Source organism: Globicephala melas, chromosome 20 (genome assembly GCF_963455315.2).
Source record: "Globicephala melas chromosome 20, mGloMel1.2, whole genome shotgun sequence".
Taxonomy (NCBI): Eukaryota; Metazoa; Chordata; class Mammalia; order Artiodactyla; family Delphinidae; genus Globicephala; species Globicephala melas.
In genome coordinates this window covers 36,402,438-36,413,382 of record NC_083333.1, presented here as the reverse complement: position 1 = coordinate 36,413,382, position 10,945 = coordinate 36,402,438, and the positions used below count along the sequence as shown (strand labels likewise).

At 55.5% G+C, this 10,945-nt stretch overlaps 1 protein-coding gene and 1 long non-coding RNA gene across 2 annotated transcripts in view; one reads left to right on the top strand and one right to left on the bottom strand.

Moving 5' to 3' along the window:
- Window positions 1-6,883: 6,883 nt before the first annotated feature.
- MARCHF10 (membrane associated ring-CH-type finger 10) overlaps window positions 6,884-10,945 on the bottom strand; it is an 81,880-nt gene continuing 77,818 nt past the window's right edge. The window contains exons 9-10 of the mRNA XM_060290547.1: window positions 10,387-10,429; window positions 6,884-7,031 (exon numbers count right to left, since the gene is read on the bottom strand). Coding sequence (XP_060146530.1) covers window positions 6,988-7,031; window positions 10,387-10,429 — 87 coding nt within the window. The 3' untranslated portion in view covers window positions 6,884-6,987. The remainder of the gene's footprint in view (window positions 7,032-10,386; window positions 10,430-10,945) is intronic.
- The window catches only part of LOC132594137 (uncharacterized), a 67,073-nt gene continuing 65,132 nt past the window's right edge, over window positions 9,005-10,945 (top strand). Inside the window, exon 1 of the long non-coding RNA XR_009560358.1 lies at window positions 9,005-9,616. This is a non-coding gene — a long non-coding RNA (uncharacterized lncRNA). The remainder of the gene's footprint in view (window positions 9,617-10,945) is intronic.

Genomic DNA, 10,945 nt, shown 5'->3' with positions numbered 1-10,945 from the left:
AATGTGTGAGGGTTGAGGGCTCTGGAGCTGCTGGACAACAGTGTGAGCTTGTGCAACTTGGCTCACCTTTCAATGTGTAAGACGGGAGAACAGGACGCATCTCCTAGGGTTCCTTTAAGGATGTTGGAGGATTAAATGAGATCACCTGTGCAAAGCAGTCGGCGCCTTCGAGCTCGTGCAGTAATTGCCCCATAAACGTCAGCTGTTACTGCTGTTGCTGGGCTGCAGCTCCCAGGGGAGCGTGTGAGGCGCCCAGGTCAGCCAGGGGCGGGGGACGCATACCACCATCCTTACATGGCAGTCGTCAGACCTGCATTTGAGCTTCGAGAAAGCGAGTGCACCTTCGTCCCCGGGGAGCATGGGCTCTGGAACCGGCAGGAGGCGGGGCAGTGGATCACAGGACCTCCCCCCGCCCACCTTCACTCATCTACCCAATGATTTAGGGTGTTTGAGCTGGAGACAGCCACGAACAGAGAGAAAGCCCTGCCAGCCCAGGTTGGTCAACCATGCCAGGTCACGCTAGGTGCCGTGAGGAGGCCTAATACAGGCCGAGGGGGCTGCGTGAGGGCCAGTTTGCACGGGGTGGCTGGGGAGGATCTCACCAGAGGCAGTGAGACTGGCACCTGAGGAGGTGAGGGATGGTGAGGGAGGGGGCAGGGGAGCGGGGCGGGGCCTGATTGCCCGAGGCCTTGAGGGCGGTGGTAGAGAGTGTGGATGTTAAGCAGAGCAGGAAGTCAGTGGGAACAGCTAGTCTGACCTTTTCAGATGGTGCTTTGGGTCGGGACTGCGGCAAATGGTAAGATTCTGTGCGCATGCGTGCACGTGCGTTTTTTGCCTTGTTCGTGATTTTTTTTAAAAGTTTATAATTTTCTGAATAGGTGATACTGTCACATTGTTCAAAGCCTAAACCAAATGGTATTAAAGATACACATTGAGAAGTCCAAAGCTTTTGGCCTGGACAGCAGGGTAAACGGGGTGCCATTTACTGAGTCGGGGAGCCCTGAGGGAGGGTTTGTGAGCTCCTGAGTTTTCTGAGGCCAAGGCTGAGGCCAAACCCGAGGCCCTCCTCCATCCAGCTCTTCTGTCTCTGCAGCAGCAGCAGGAAACATGGAGGGGCCTGCTCAGCTTCAGGGAGGGAGCCCCAATCCTGTGGCGGGTCCTTAATGATTTTTTTTTTAATAAACTTATTTTTGGGGGCTGTTGGGTTTTCGCTGCTGCGCGCCGGCTTTCTCTAGTTATGGCAAAAGAGGTCTGCCCTTCGCTGCAATGCGCGGGCTTCTCATTGCGGAGCACGGGCTCTAGGGCACATGGGCTTCCATAGTTGCAGCACACGGGCTCAGTAGTTGTGGCTTGCGGGCTCTAGAGCGCAGGCTCAGTAGTTGTGGCGCACGGGCTTAGTTGCTCCGTGGCATGTGGGATCTTCCCGGACCAGGGCTCGAACCCATGTCCCCTGAATTGGCAGGTGGATTCTCAACCACTCCGCCACCAGGGAAGCCCCAGTGATTTTTTTTTTTTATTCAATGTGGACCATTTTTAAAGTCTTTATTGAATTTGTTACAATATTGCTTCTGTTTTATGTTTTGGTTTTTTGGCCACAAGGCATGTGGGATCCTAGCTCCCCCACCAGGGATTGAACCTGCACCCCCTGCATTGGAAGGTGAAGTCCTAACCACTGGACCACCAGGGAAGTCCCCGGGTCCTGAATGATTAATCCACTTCACCCTGAAGTGATTAGTTCTCCAAACTGGGGAACAGCTCCCTTTGTGAGTTAAGTGCCCTGCCATTAGCCACAGCTCAAAGGTCGCCTGACCAGGCTGCAGGGAGCCACCTTGGGCAGAAGCCCCCTGGGAAGCTGGCAGCTGACCCTTGCCCTGAGAGAGAAGAAAAGCCCAGGGGTGAAGGCAGGGGCACGGGCTCTGGGTGGGAGGAGCAGCTGAGAGAGTGAGAACCCAAATAGTGAGGGCAGTAGCTGGTGTGTGTCCAGAGGTTTAAATCACGCCAGAAATACCTGTCCCCACTCCTCTCTCCTTCCCTCGGGTGGCTTTAGTCCTCACCAGAGCCCTGAACCCCACCCCAAAGCATTTTAAACAGTTTCGCATGCACCTGGGGGCTCCCCGTAGACCTTGTTATGCTTGCGGGCTCCCGCCTGCCCAGAGGAGGGCAGGGGGACTCCGGGCAGGTCTCTGTAGGACAGGAGGAGGGCTCTGGGCCCGGGGCCATCTGCCTCTGGGCCCGGGGCCATCTGCCTCTGGCTCCAGGCCAGTGCTGGTTCTGGTAGAGTCTGTGGCAGAAACTCCTTTCTTTTTGCTCATTTCGATATAATAAGCATTAAGCACCTCCTCTGCATTCCATCTTTGATGCCTTGAGACCCAGCCCCAGAGGCCTGGGCAAAGGGCACTGTATCCCAGGCACTGAGCCCAACCTGCACTTGCGGGGCTAAACCGGCTCAGCTCTGGCCACCTGGATGCCGTGACAGCTCGCTGAATCCATGAATGAATGGGCGAACGGGCCGCTCTCCAGAGAACGGTGTCAGGCGTTCTCACAACCTCTCCTTGTCAAGCCAGAGATGGCTTCCTCCCAGGTGTCCTGGCAGAGCTGACCTGGCCCAGCGGGCAGTGCTGCAAGGCTGCGGGGTGAGGAGTCTGCCAGCCGCATCACACGGCTCTCCGGGAACGGGGCTGGCCGGGCCCTGCCAAGCTGCCTCGAGCACTAGGGCTGGAGTCTGTTGCAGGGACAAGGTAAAGAATTGTATCTGGAGGGAGAACCCCAAGAAAGGCAGGCAGGAAGGGGGAGGAAAGGGAAAGGAGATGGAGGGAACATGGAGGGGCCTCAAGCAAGACCAGCATGAGATGAAAGTGCCCAGATGTTCAGGCCTTTATCTCAGGGGTCAGGGCTGCCAAGAGGCCCAGGGAAGGCTGACTTCAGACTTGACTCTCCCCCAGAAGCGGCCTGCTGCAGCTGCAGATCTCAATCCTTGTCCAGAAAAGCAGGCGGGGTGCCAGCCCTGGAGAAAGGAAAGGGGCGAAGCAGCATGCAGGCGTTTCCCCCTTGAAGTGGATTCGTTGCTGCAGTCAGTGCAAAAAAATTAACTGGCTTCTGATACTGGCTGATGGCAGGACTGTAGTTTTAGCCATTTCAGGGAAATCCTGGTCAGCTCAGGTTTTCTAGTCCAGTTGGCTTTTTTTTCTTTCCTGCCCAGCACCTCTAAGTTCTGAGGTCTTGTGGGGTGTCTGGGGATCTGGCCCTCAGTCATTGCATGGCCCTATTAGCTTATGCAAGGAGGCCTGTCTGTATCTCTCTCCGGGACTTGTTCTAACTAATTCTTGCCATGAATTAACTCATTTTATCCTCTCAACACATCATCAGCTGGGTGCTACTGTCCCCCTTTACAGAAGAGAAAACAGAGGCACAGAGAGGGGAAGGACCTGCCATGCCACTTCTCCTCCACCCTCCCTGCTCTATAAAAAGGTTGGGGGGCGGGCAACTGGAGAGAACCCCTCTGTGATACTACAGTCAGCCTCTGAGGCTCAGGAACTTTGTCTCTATCTGAGACATCTCTGCCGAGTTTCAGAAGCCTATTTGGAGTATAAGGGCTGAGTGGCCTCTTTCCTTTTCTTCTTCGACGGCCTCCCTTCCCAAGGCAGTGGGGGAGGGACACCTGGGTACCCTGGGCTGGGGTTGGACTTCGGGATACTATGCATAGCCTTGCATAGAATGAGGACTTCCCTGGCGGTCCAGTAGTTGAGACTCAGCGCTTCCACCGCAGGGGGCACGGGTTCGAGCCCTGGTCGGGGACTGACGTGCAGCGTGGTGCAGCCAGAAACACGGAGAACTGTGTAGTGTGCATAGAAATGAAGTGGGGGCTTGGTGCGTAGACTAGACATTTACACTATTATGGATATTGTAAAGCTCACACTCACCTCCCCAGTGGGAGTCAACTCACCCCAAGGCACTGCAGCAACAGCGTGCTCTCCTCTCTCTCCTCCTGCCGGCTCTTCTTCATCTCACCTGCTTGGGTTTGGCTTTTGGTGGTTCCCTGCTGCCTATGTGTGGACCCTCAGCTCCTTGACCTGGCCTGGGGGCTCCCCAGCTCCCCTGCCCAGCAACCCCATTCTAGCTGGTTGCTCCCACCATGCCCTTCATCTGTGTGGGCTCCCTGTTTCCCTTCTCTCCACCATCCTTCAAGGCCCTTTTCTGCACCCCTTGGCTCTGGGGACCACCTATTCCCCTGACTTCCTGGGCTGGTCAGGGATGTTGCCCTCTCTTTCGGGCAGGCCAGGAGCATGGCCTTGCCCAGTAGACTGACTTCACCCTATAAACTTGGGGGCATCACTTAACTTCCCTGAGGTTAGGTTTCATGATGGTTTAATTTCTATGTCAACTTGACTGGGCTAAATGATGCCCATATAGCTGGTAAATCATTATTTCTGGGTGAGTCTGTGAGGGTGTTTCTGGAGGAGATTAGCATTTGAATCAATAAACTGAGTAAAGCAGATGGCCCTCCCCAGTGAGGGTGGGCATCGAGGGCCTGAACAGAACAAAAAGGGAGAGTAAGGGCACACTTTCTCTCTGTTGAGCTAGGCCATCCCTCTTCTCCTGCCCTCAGCACTTCTGGTTCTCGGGCCTTGGGACTTGGACCAGGATTCATACTCCTGGCTGTCCTGGTTCTCAGGCCCAGTTTGAACTGGAACCACATCACCGGCTTCCCTGGGTCCTCAGCTTGAAGATGGCAGACTGTGGGACTTCTCAAACTCCATAATCATGGGAGCCAATCCCTCATCATAAATCTCTTTATCTCTCTCTCTCTCTCTCTATCCTATTAGCTCTGTTTCTCTGGAGAACCCTAATCTACGTTTCCTCCCACGTAACAAGGGGTTACTAATACCTGCCTCATAGGCTTATTGTGCGGATTAAAGATAAATATAAAATGCTTATCCCCGGGCTCGGCTCCTAGGAAGTGGCGCATGTGGGCTCCTGTCACCTCAGCTTGACTTTTTCTGTATATGTCCTGCTGCCCCAGTAAGACTGAGCTCCAAGGAGATGGGCATCGTGCATTTTTCCTGTGTCCTCACAACATAGCACATAGTTAATGGTTGGTAAAACTGCCTAAAGAGCTAAAGGCTTAGAAAGACCCTGTGTCCTATCCAGTGTGACTCAGCCTCTAATAGCTTCTGGCAATATTTAGCCAGTTATAGAGGGGGGAGATAGCCCTTTTCATCACTGTCTTTTAATAAATGAGACTCGGTCCTTAGGGCACCTCGGGCCATGAGAAGCCCCACCGGCAGATCCCTGGGCTGCAGTGATGTTGAATTGATGGTGCAGGTGGATGTCTGTTCTGTTGCATCTCTCCCCACCCAGACCTCACAGGAGGCGCTCCTGCTTGCGTGCGTAAATCCTTCATATAGTTTCCCAAAACCCAACATGGACTGATGTAAACCTGTAACGGTCTCAGGGTAGCTGCCTCAAACCCTGCCACATCTTACTGGGGGTTTGGCCTGTCTGAATGTTTACCCGACTGCCTCACATTCCATCAAGCTCTCTATAAACCTTATTTTTAAAATATGCATTGTCCCTTCTTAGATGTTTCTCAGTATTGGCTCCTGGACAGACCTTTTATCTTCAGTCAACCTTAAAGTTCGGTTAAAAATAAAGACCCATTTTCTCATAGAATGATCGGGGCTTGGGGCTCCGTTTGGGAACGGAGGAACCTGAGGCTTTAGGAATTTTGTGTACAGCATGGGGATATTTTCAACTTGAGTGGCTCTTCTAGGCTCTGTTCACATTCAAAGATGCCCCTTTGTTTGGCGCATGGATCTTGGTGGAATCGACTTGTTTGCAGTCCCTGAGTCTCTGTCTAACTGTGGAACAGATCAGAGAAGTGGGACAAGATTTTGATGTAATTCAAGGCTAGCTTTCCTAAACCCTATTGGCATCATAATTTATTTGGGGGACCCCCTGGGCAGCAACATCTTCAATGGTCACTCCTGGTCTGAGAAGGGCGGGTCTTGAAGGTGGGACGGGAAGCCCGTCTTCCTCTTCCTTTCACCTTTTTCCCTCTCTCTCTCTCTCTTACCCTTTCTCAAATCTATTGAGGCATATTTTACAATTATACCACAGAGTTCGCCCGTGTTAAGCACACAGTTCAATGAGCGTTAGTAAATGCATCCGGCTGTGTGAACATAACCACGGACCAGCTTTTAGAACCCCTTCATCACCCCATAAAGTCCCCTCGAGCCCTTGCGCAGTCAATCTCTGCTCCTCTCCCCAACCCCCAGCAACCACTGCTCTGTCTCTATAGTTGTACCCGTTCTAGAAATTGCATTTCAGTAGAATCATACAGTATGCAGTCTTTCGTGTCTGGCTTCTTTCACTTAATGTTTTTGCAGGTATCAGCAGTTCATTCCCTCCATCTTTTTTTTTTTTTTGACCTGTCTTTGTTTCTCTCTTTCTCTCTCTCTCTCTCTCTGACACACACACACACACACACACACACACACACACACACACACACACACACACTTTTCTTACTAAATTCTCTGCCCTTTTTGCATCCTAACTCTTGATCTGGTCTTTGGGCCCTAAGACATAATTAGGAGAGAAGTGTGGAGTCCATGTACCAAAACTTCCTAAGTGGGCACCTACAGAGGGCGGCTGGCCAGCTAGCCTGTCCCTGCCCGTGGGGCCCCAGGATGTGTCATCCGTCGTGGCAGTGATGGTGGGGAGCAAGGAGAAGTGGAAGTTGAGGCCCTGAGCCTTTGTCCAAGGAGACTGGAATGAGCACAAAATGAAGCTGGGTGAATAAAGTCGGTTTACTGATTCTGCTCGGGGTGGAGTGAGGCCTGAATGGGCGCCCTCAGCAGGGGGACCTGAGGCCCCGGGGCCCGCCAGGGCTGCTGGGTCCCCTTGGGCTTCTGGGCTTCTGGGCAGCCGCAGGGCAGCCTGCGGGGGCTCAGCAGGCCCAGGTCGCTTGGTCTGCGCTGTCTGGGATTAGGCTGGTCGCTGTTGCCGTCTGTAGATGCTCAAGCCAGACCCTAAGAAGACAGTGGCAGAAGGTTGAAAAAGATAATTGCCAACACATTGGTTTCAGTTTCAGTAGAGAGGAGCAGGAAGGGAGGCATGTGGGGACGTAGGGGGGCTGCTGGGGGGAGAGGTTTCCGCCCAGCTCCATGGCCAGCTCCCTTGCTAGACCACTGGGCTGTTGCTTTCACAAATGCTACTGTCATTCCCATCTCTCCACTCAGAACCTGGAAAGCAAGAGCATCTCTCAGGCTGTGGAGCCACAGCAGGCCGTGGGATCTGGCATGGAGGGGCGTGGCATCTCTGCCCTTCCTGCCCCCTCCTCCCCCAGCCCCAGTGACCCCCCACCTACCCCCACACACACACGTGCGCATGTGCACTACAGTGCCCGGAACAGTGCTGAGAACAGGAACCCCGGTCTTTCAGAGATCAAATTGGCTGGAAACAGAGGGTCACGTGATGGGAGGGAGGGCAGGAGGGCAAAGAGGCAGGGAGATGGCAGTGGGGTCAGAGTGGAGGATGTGGGGTGGGGTGCGGGCTTTTCTTTATTCTTGGGGAAAACTCTTGTTCTCAGGACATTTCTTTCCCCATTGGCCTGAGTGAGCGCTCCCTGACTATTTGGAAGTGGATTCTGACTGGTGAAGAAGGGCAGGGGAGCAGGAGTAATTACTATCCCTCCATCCCTACCTGGACCCTCTCAGCATCTACCTCCACCACAAGGAGGCCCCAGCCCCATGAGCTGCCCCCCTTCTTTCACTCCTCCTGTTCTTTCCCCCAAATCTAGTTGCCTTGACTCTTATGTATTGGGGGGAGGAGCTATGGCCCAGCCTTTGGCTTGAAGGCTCTCAAGCCTACTCCTGTCACACCTGTACTGGTGGCTGCCAGAGGCATTGTTCCCCTCCCTGGACTCGGACGTGGCTGTGGTGACAGTTATTCGTGCCAACTGGGGAGCGGTTGTCGGGGTGGGGAGGGCTCTGGGGTACAGAGCTGTGTGACAGTTTGTTAGACCCAGGCGCACCCAACCAGGGACTCTCCCCAGCTGCCCTGACCTCTGCGCCACCTGTGGCATCTTGTGTGTGGCCTCGGTTCCCAGGTGCAGGGGACAGGGTGAGAAGGTTGGCATGGGCACCACAGAGCCACAGAGAGGCTGGCATCTCTTTGTGTCACCTGGTGTGCCCTGATGTTCTGCCTTTTTCCCTCCCTGTTTACCTGCATCGAGCTAGGGCAGCAGGTCACAGCTGTGACTCAGCTCTGACAACCCAACTTAACAGGGCGCTGCCAACCAGGTGAGTCATGCCAGGCTGCCGGAGACCAAAGAAGGGTGGCCCCGGGGGAGGGCGGGAGGCATGTGGATCTGCCTCTGGCTGCCCTGGCTCCTGTCTTGATCATGGCTCGGGCGGGAAGCCAGGCAACGGCGGCGTCCGACCAGCGTGCCAGGACGGTGTCTGTGCAGGGCTGCCCCTGCCAGCGTCTGGGGTGTGTGCAGGGCTCAGGGCAGGTAGAGAGGGCCTAGACCTGTTTCCAGGGGAGAATTGGCGGCCCCTACATTGGGACCGGGACGGGGGAGCGGTGGATCCTAGAGCTAGTCCCAGCTTCCTGAAGAGGGATGTAAGTGACATCAGGGGACCATCTGCCTCAGAGCAACACGGGAAGGCAGGGTGCCCTCGGCGGAGACTCCTTTTTAAGCACCACCCCAGGGGTGCTCTTCTCCTGCCCTCTAGAGACGTCCCCCTTCCCTGGGGCTCAGGCTTGGAGCCGGGGTGCCCCTTCCCCATCCCCAAGCTGGGGTGTGGGTGGGAGGCTCTCCATCCTGCTCAGGGCCTCCCCAGGCAGCAGGGCGGCAGCGGCCCCCGCTGGGCACTAGGGGTCGCCCCTGCCCAGCCAGACCCACCCGGGCGCGCCCGGCAGCAGCAGGTTTCCTCCAACCGGGAAGACCGCGGGCGCCTCCGGGGCGTGCGCTGGGGAGGGGTGCAGCCCGGCGCGGCGCCGAGACCCTGTCCGGTGCCTCGGGCCACCGAGTCGTCCTGGCCGAGGCGCGGGGGCCCTTTCCGGAGCAGGGGCTCTCGCCAAAGGCCGGGCGCAGAGCGGGTGCGTGCGCCCGCACACAAAGGTCCGTCCTAGACTTCACAGCTCCCTGCCCGCTCTCCCTTCCCGGCTGCCCGAGGGGGAGCAGCCGCTCGGGGTTGGCCCAGGCGACGGCGCCGGGGTCGGGCCGGCCGCCCCGAGTGGCCCCAGGGCCTTGCGAGGGCGCAGGGGGGCGCTGGGCCCTCACCCGGCTCGGCTGGACCCCCGCTATGGCGCCCGGGACTGGGACTCTGCGGGTTCCTTTTGTGAACGGAGGGAAGGGCCCTCCCCCCCGCTCTGAAAATGGTCAGCCCGGGTTCTCGGGACTGCGCGCCCTGAATAATAGATTGGGTGCTGTAGGGTCGTCATCTGGGCCCCACCCTGCGGAGCTCTGAGCTGGTTTAGCTTCTCCTGCAGACGGGTCTGTTGGGGGTTCCCAAAGCGTCACCGTGACCGGCTGCATCAGGATCACCAGGGGCCCACCCCATCACCTGAAACGGAATCTCAGGGAGGGGCCCAGGAATCTGTACTTTTGGTAAGTTCCCCAGGTGATTCCCATGGCGGAGCCAGCGTGGAAATCGCTGTTCTAAACCTTTGAAGGCAGGCAGTTGTGAAATTTCTCGCCAGAACAGCCTCTGGGCATGGAATTGTCACCCCCCCAGTTCACTGTAATGTTTGTTCTCCCAGCTGATGGAGAAGTTCTTCCCAAGTCTGACTGCCAGCCCGCCTGCTTTAATTGAGCACGTTTTCTTCAGTTGGGTTTTCTATGGGATAATGAACCTGCTTGAAGACAGCTGTCCCGCCGCCTTTGACTTTGCCCGACACCTGTTTTCCTTGTTCAACTTCTGAATCCAACAGGCCCACTTGAATGGGCCAAATTAGTGAGAAAATCCAGTACTAGCTTGTGAATGACTGTTGTCCCCTCAGGTAATGGCTAAACAGTGCCTTTCCAAGGTTTAGAAGAAAACCCAAGGGGCTCCCCAAGGGCTGGACGCTGGTGAATCCCAGCAAAGGGAAAGGAAGAAACCTGTAGCAAGTTAACCTACACCCGAGGAGGCCGTCCTCCCTTTGTTGGCCTTTCCCCTCGCTTTCGGGATGAATTAGAATCCTTATCTCCTCTGCATCCAGCATACTTGGACACGCCTTCCCGACTGCTGCAGTTAGAGTTTCCCAGGCTTTGTGGGGTTATTTTTGCCTCTGGGTGGTGGTCATTACTTCCTTCCACACCATTAGGTTCAACACAGTCACCGAAAGAGAGCACATTAGCAAACACCGCAACATGGCAGGACTGATCCCCAAACCTACTTTCATTTTCTTCCGGTCTGGGTTGTGGGTAATTTCTTGACAACTATGAGAAAGGAGACAATGAAAAATGAATCATTTTTCCAAAGCAATTGTGAACAGATGTCTAATTCCCTAGTCTCGGGGATGTTCTAGGAATCCCTCACGTCACCTTAAAGGGGCAGAGTAAACGCGCGGAGGTGCCGGGGGCAGCGCGATGGTCAGCACCTGTGGGGCTTAGGCTCCTCCTATTGACAGCCTCGGCCGTGGCCCAGGTCCCCGTCGCTGGTTCGGGGCTTCTAAACTTGGCAGCGTGAACAGACTTGCTTCCTTTCAGCAATTGATCTGAATCGCAGAATCCCATCCTGATGGTCCAAACCGCATTTACAGGCCGTGGGGTGAAGGCCGTGCTAACTGGCCACTTGCCTCACCACTGGCTTTTCAACAATCGGTTGTATTCTCTGCCCGGCAGGAAGCAGCGGGCCCATCAGGGCTCTGGGCTCCCTCTTTGTTCTGACTTTATGGCCTTTTATGCCACAATAAGAAACACTGTGTACTCCACGGGAGCCCATTGTGCCAGGCT